We start from the raw sequence: 6,951 nt of genomic DNA, 5'->3' as shown, positions 1-6,951 counted from the left end.
AACAAAATATTAACCCCTTAATGACTGCTGATACAACTTTTAATGGCAGCGGTTAAGGGGCCTTATTATTCCTGCACCTTCCGCTCCTCCTTTATACACAGCAATTTTCTGCAGCAAAGCTTTACTCCTTTATAGTCACCTCCTCCGGCAGCAACTCACATGCCTCTTCCTTAAGAGTTTAAGTCCTCTTTCTCTCTGAAGAGTCAATTTGAATATATAATTGAAAACACTTGATCCTGAGAAAAATTGAACTAATTGCATTAAAGCGTATCGTATACACAGCATACTTCTTCTGCAGCACCACACTCTTCACCTTTAGACCTCGTTCACACGTTATTTGGCCTTATGCACAGCCGTCACCTGCAGCGCCTCACTCTTCTCTATACACAGCCTCACACTGCAGCAGCTCCTCACTTCTCTCATTTTCCCTCTCACATCTCTCTCCATGAGGCTCCTCAATTTCCATTGACATCACACCTCACAGGAGCAACTCCATTCTAGAAACGACGGAGCAAGATGTGGCCTGTGCCGGCTATGCGGAGCGGGCGGAGCTATGTGCAGTGGGCGGGGCTTGATATACACACATACATACATGCACTCAACTTTAACCCCTTACCGACATCGGACATACTATACCGTCTGATGTCGGCTCCCCTGCTTTGATGTAGGGCTCCGCGGTGAGCCGGCATCAAAGCCGGGACATGTCAGCTGTTTTGAACAGCTGACATGTGCCTGCAATAGGCGTGGGCAGAATCGCCATCTGCCCGCTCCTATTAACTAGTTAAATGCCGCTGTCAAACACAGACAGCGGCATTTAACTACTTCATCCGGCCGGGCGGCCAGAAATGACGTCATCGCCGACCCCCGTCACATGATCGGGGGTCGGCGATGTGTCAGGACAGTAACCATAGAGGTCCTTGAGACCTCTATGGTTACTGATCCTCGGTAGCTGTGAGCGCCACCCTGTGGTCGGCGCTCACAGCACACCTGCATTTCAGCTATATAGCAGCGATCTTATGATCGCTGCTATATAGCAGAGGCGATCCCATTGTGCCTGCTTCTAGCCTCCCATGGTGGCTATTGAAGCATGGCAAAAGTAAAAAAAAAAAAGTAAAAAAAATGTGAAGAAAATAAAAAAAACATAAAAGTTTAAATCGCCCCCCTTTCGCCCCAATCAAAATAAATTAATTAAAAAAAAATCAAATCTACACATTTGGTATCGCCGCATTCAGAATCGCCCGATCTATCAAAAAAAGAAAAGCATTAACCTGATCGCTAAACAGCGTAACAAGAAAAAAAATCGAAACGCCAGAATTACGTTTTTTGGTCGCCGCGATATTGCATTAAAATGCAATAACGGGTGATCAAAAGAATGTATCTGCACCAAAATGCTATCATTAAAAACGCCGTCTCGGCATGCAAAAAATAAGCCCTCACCTGACCCCAGATCACGAAAAATGGAGACGCTACGAGTATCGGAAAATGGCGCAATTTTTTTTTTTTTGCAAAGTTTGGAATTTTTTTTCACCACTTAGGTGAAAAATAACCTAGTCATGTTATGTGTCTATGAACTCGTACTGACCTGGAGAATCATAATGGCAGGTCAGTTGTAGCATTTAGTGAACCTAGCAAAAAGCCATGCAAAAAACAAGTGTGGGACTGCACTTTTTTTGCAATTTCACTGCACTTGGAATTTTTTTCCTGTTTTCTAGTACACAACATGGTAAAACCAATGATGAATTTCAAAAACACAACTCGTCCTGCAAAAAATAAGCCCTCAGAAGGCCAAATTGACGGAAAAATAAAAAAGTTATGGCTCTGGGAAGGAGGGGAGCGAAAAACGAACATGGAAAAATGGAAAATCCCACGGTCATGAAGGGGTTAATATATAGATTATTATCATTATTACGATTATTATCATATAGGTTAAAAAAACTCAACTTTTTAATTAGACTGTAAAAAATGTGCAGGTTTTATAGAATCATATAATATTATTATTACTTGAAAAAATTCTGAGCTCAAGACAAATATAGAAATGTTAACAATAGAAATTCACAACATATCCCAGTTTATTGAAAAGTGATATTCTACAAATGAGATCATAATAATATTACACTGCAATTCAGCCATGTTACATTTTATGACATTTTGATATATGAATTTTATTATGACAACTCTCATTTGATCAGCACGATAAATCGATGGAAGGCTGCCTTCATGTCTTTACTTCTAAGACTATATATGATGGGATTGATGCAGGGAATGAGCACAGTATACAGCAGAGACAGGACTTTGCTTGCAGTTAATGTTTGTCCTCGTGTAGGCACAAGATATGTGCACAGAAGGGTCCCATAATACATGGACACCACCGTCAAGTGGGAGCTGCAGGTGGAAAAGGCCTTCTGTCTACCGGTGACTGATGGAATTCTTAAGATGGTGAAAAGGATATATGAATATGACACAATGACTAAAAGAAACTGAAAGAAAGCCATAGGGATGACCAACAAGGTGACTTCTATCTGTACAACGAAGGTGTCCGAGCAGGAAAGTTCCAGCAGAGGAGAAAGATCACAGAAGTAGTGGTCGATGACATTGGGTCCACAAAACTCTAACCCACAGATGGCTACGATGTGATTTAATATCACGGAAAAGCTTAAAAACCAAGAAAATCCTATAAATTTCATACAAAATAAATAGTCCATTATATTGTTATAACGCAATGGGTTACAGATGGCTAGATATCTGTCATAGGACATGCCAGAAAGAAGAAGAGATTCCAGCGCCAGTGAGGCGCTAAAGAAATAAAACTGAGTTAGGCAACCTGTAAAACTGATGGTGGCATCATCTTCCAAGACTACGTAAAGAGTGTTGGGTATTATACTGGTGGCCATCAATGAGTCAGATATGGAGAGATGTGTGAGGAAGCAGTACATCGGAGACTGAAGGCTCCGGCTGCGAGTTACTAGTAGAATTATGGTCACATTCCCACTAATTGTCACATAATAAATCAGGAGCAACAAAATGAAGAGTAAGACATTGAGCTGACGAAGAGTGTGGAATCCTAGAAGATGGATCTCCGAGATCATGGTCAAATTCCTCACCGGTATCATTGGTGGATGAAAGCAAAATTCCAGATTTTATTAGACAAATACAAAGTCAGCAGCTGCAGAAACTGACAAAAGAGTTATGTATACTTGTACTTTTTAATAATTTGATTCATTCTTTGCATGTTAAACAAAGTTCATAATTTTACTAAATTCATTCAGCCGAGCAGGGAGATGTGCAGAAACATGAGATTTCATTTTCTGTAAATGATAATAATAATTTTATTTCTAAAATTCCGCAGCACTTTACATTTTAAATGATAAAACTTTAGGTTCAATTGAAAAATGTATTTTAATTATATATTTTATTCAGCCACAACATTAAAACCATTGACAAATTAGTTAACTAACACTTTTTATTGATTGACAAGGATGTTTGCCAGGAGAGAGATGTTTTAAGTATTATTATTATTTATTGTTATAGAGCCATTTATTCCATGGTGCTTTATATAGAACTAATTTTGGTTAATATGTTGTAAGCAATAAAAATAGGCAGTTGGGAAGATCTGAGTTACTTTTATAATGGACCAATTATGTCAGAACATCTCCATAGTGAATTGTCTTGTCGGGTGTACTGTTTTCAGAACGCATGACTTTTGGGGTGTTCCTGGCATAATGAAGGTCTTGTGGGATGTAACTAAACTACAAAACTTAGAGCCTTTAATAAAATTAGAACTGAGTGCCAGACAGATATGTGTATATGTGTACAGGGGTGGACGCAGACGATTTGGGGCCCCTGTGCAAGAAATGTGTTTGGGCCCCCCTCCTTTTATGGCTACCAATGTACAGATATATACATACCATATTTTCGGATTATAGGACGCTCCATATTATAAGACGCACCCCAAATTTTGAGGAGAAAAATAGGAACATTTTTTTTTCTTAATAAAATGGTGGTGCTTCTTATAATCCATACGTCTTATTGCTTACTGGGGATAGTAGCTGCAGTGAAACGGGGTCCCAGGGTCACTGCTGGAGGAGGCAGGAGTGGGGTGATGCTGCAGGCCGCAGGCTGGGATGAGGGGGTGTTCTGATGTGGGCGCGCTGCAGCAGGTGTCCGGTGCTGCTGCAGGTGTCCGGTGGTGCTGCTGCGGGTGTCTCCGGTGCTGCAGGTGTCTGGCGCTGCGGGGGTGTCCGGCAGTGCTGCTGCGGGTGATCTCCATCTGTGCATGCGCCGCCCCCAGTGCCATTTTCCAGGAGTCCACCGCACAGGAAACCATGGAACTGTGGGGGGCTCTGGCCTTTCACAAAATGTTGGCAGAGCCCCCTGCAGCATTGGAGACACCTGCCACAGCAACAGGCAGCATCGCCAGGCACCCTCGCAGCACCGGACACCCCTGTAGCACCGCCGGACACCTCCTCATCCCAGCCAGCGGCAAAGGTACCGGTAAGGTATATACACATTATAAGACGCACACCCATTTTCCCCCCAAATTTGAGGGAAAAAAGTGCGTCTTATAATCCGAAAAATACGGCATATTGCATAGTCTCCTCTCATTATGTATTTTGCCGCCCGTTATTACACAGTCCCCTCTCTTGTTATGTGTAACGCCGTCACTTATTACACAGTGCCCTCTCGTTATGTCCAGCATTGTTATCTATAGTGCCCTGGTCTTTATTTCATACTGCCCTGTTTTGTTAGTTATACACTGAAATGATAACTGATGGAGCATGATAAACCTTTTTTTCTGTTGGAGAAGGCTAAGGGTATGTGCAGATAGAATTCTATATACGGTATATATTATGTGAAGCAATACAAATGCTGAATCGGAGGAAAGATGGGGACAGGAGCCACTCTGAGCCTGGGGTTATTGCTGCAGTAATGGCAGGAGGTGTCTGGGGTCAGTGATTACAAGCAGTGACTTAGTGCCTGTGATGCAGCTCCCTGCTATTTGATCGGTGCAGGATCAGGTTTCTCAGCCATTCACTGCACCGACCAGGAAGCACCGAGCGCACAGTCACTAAGTCACTGCTGTCATCATGGACACGGTGCCTCCTGTCACTGCTGCTCGGGGGATACTAACCAGCAGCAGTGAGAACTCCCAGCCATCCCTCACCTTGTGCTCTGGAAGAAGAGGCCCTGAGATCTGGAACACAGAGGCTGCAGGAGACCTGTGGCAAGCAGAGGACCCAGAGGAGCTGCGCAGACCAGGGCAGCGGGGGTGCACTCAGCCACTCACTGAGAGGCTGAAGTTTGCAATCGAAACAAACTTTATTTAAAATGTATACGCTGCCTAGCCACACCCCCGCATGTGGAACTGGGAAGCGATGCTGTGATTCTCCTGCCTCATAGAGCCAGCAGCAGCATCAAGAGGAGAGGAAGGGGGCCTCTTACAGCTTCTTTTGCACCGTGCAGGGCCCTCTCTGACGGCAAATGACTCAGGTACCGGCCGCCTTCCTCTCCACTTAGTGGAGATGCTGCCGCTGGCTCTATGAAAGAATAAAACACTTCAACAGCTGATTGGGCCCCCTCTTCTTTGGGGCCCCTGTGCAGCTGCAGCGGCTGAACCAGTGGTATGTCCGCCCATGTATGTGTATATATATATATATATATATATATATATATATATATATATATATAATATATATGTATAGTTGTGTGCAGTGTTAGAGAGACAGTCAGTCTGGCTTCTATATATTTAGATACATATATAGTGTAACAATTAACTCTTTTTTGTACACATTAGACATTAGGCCTTAAGTATCATTCACATAAGCAAAGCTGTGTTAGACCAAACACGTGCAGTTTTTATTGCTTCCGCAAGATGCGCAACACCAAAACAAAACCATAAACATAGATGTCAGCCTTGTCTGGTCACTAACTGAACAGTATACACTCTGGCTACTCATATATGCCTGAGCTACCCCCAGCTCGGTCAAACAAAACAGCTATTGTCCATAGTAGCCAGTCAGGGCCGGACTGGCCATCTGGTAATTCTGGCAAATGCCAGAAGGGCCTGTCTGGTCATGGGCTGCCTTGTCTGCTATGTTGTTAACAGAATCGATGCTCTCAAGACACCCATACTGTTAAGAGTTGTGATGGAGCACAAAGTTGCTGACTCCGTCACTTACACCAGCAGGCCACGGGAATCATTAGAAATATTGGTCTTGTAGAAAATCTCCCTTTCCTCCATCCAGGGTAATATTAGTAATATATTCCATCTGGTTCATGGGGCCGAGGACAACATTAGCCTGTGTGATTTCAAATGCCAGGACTAAATTTTAGCCCCAGTCCATACCTGTAGCCAGTGATACTTGTGGTTCTCTGCACATGGCTGGTGCAGACTTTACTTACACAAACATTCTTTTCTCTCTTCAGCTTCAAAAAAGCATCCAGTATGGTGTCCAAGGTCTGTGCATTCACAGCTAACACATTTGCTGCTGCTAAGTCCAACAGACTGACTGACTCCTCAGTAGTGTTGAGCATTCCGATGCTGCAAGTATCGGGTATCGGCCGATACTTGCTGTATCGGAATTCCGATACCGGGATTCCGATACTCTTGTGGTATCGGGTATCGCAACAACATTAATGTTAAAATGTGTAAAAGAGAGAATTAAAATAAAAAATATCGCTATACTCACCTGTCCGACGCAGCCGGGACTTCAGCGAGGGAACCGGCAGCGTTGTTTGTTTAAAATTCGCGCTATTACTTGGTTACGTGAATTCCCGGCTTGTGATTGGTCAGGTCGGCCACGTTGCCGGGACGCGGACCAATCACAGCAAGCCGTGACGAAATTACGTCACGGCTTGCTGTGATTGGTCCGCGTCCCGGCAATATGGCCGCCCCGACCAATCACAAGCCGTGACGTCACGGGAGGCTGGACACGCGCCCATTTTAAAATGAGC

General features: G+C 43.8%; 1 protein-coding gene across 1 annotated transcript; it reads right to left on the bottom strand.

The window, feature by feature from the left end:
• Positions 1 to 2,177: 2,177 nt before the first annotated feature.
• LOC143774709 (olfactory receptor 10A4-like) lies at positions 2,178 to 3,110 on the bottom strand. The gene has a single exon (XM_077262473.1). The coding sequence runs from the start codon at positions 3,108 to 3,110 to the stop codon at positions 2,178 to 2,180; it is 933 nt and encodes a 310-aa protein (XP_077118588.1).
• Between the last annotated feature and the right edge of the window lie 3,841 nt (positions 3,111 to 6,951).

Source organism: Ranitomeya variabilis, chromosome 5, assembly GCF_051348905.1.
Source record: "Ranitomeya variabilis isolate aRanVar5 chromosome 5, aRanVar5.hap1, whole genome shotgun sequence".
Classification (NCBI taxonomy): Eukaryota; Metazoa; Chordata; class Amphibia; order Anura; family Dendrobatidae; genus Ranitomeya; species Ranitomeya variabilis.
This window is presented reverse-complemented; position numbering and strand designations above follow the sequence as displayed.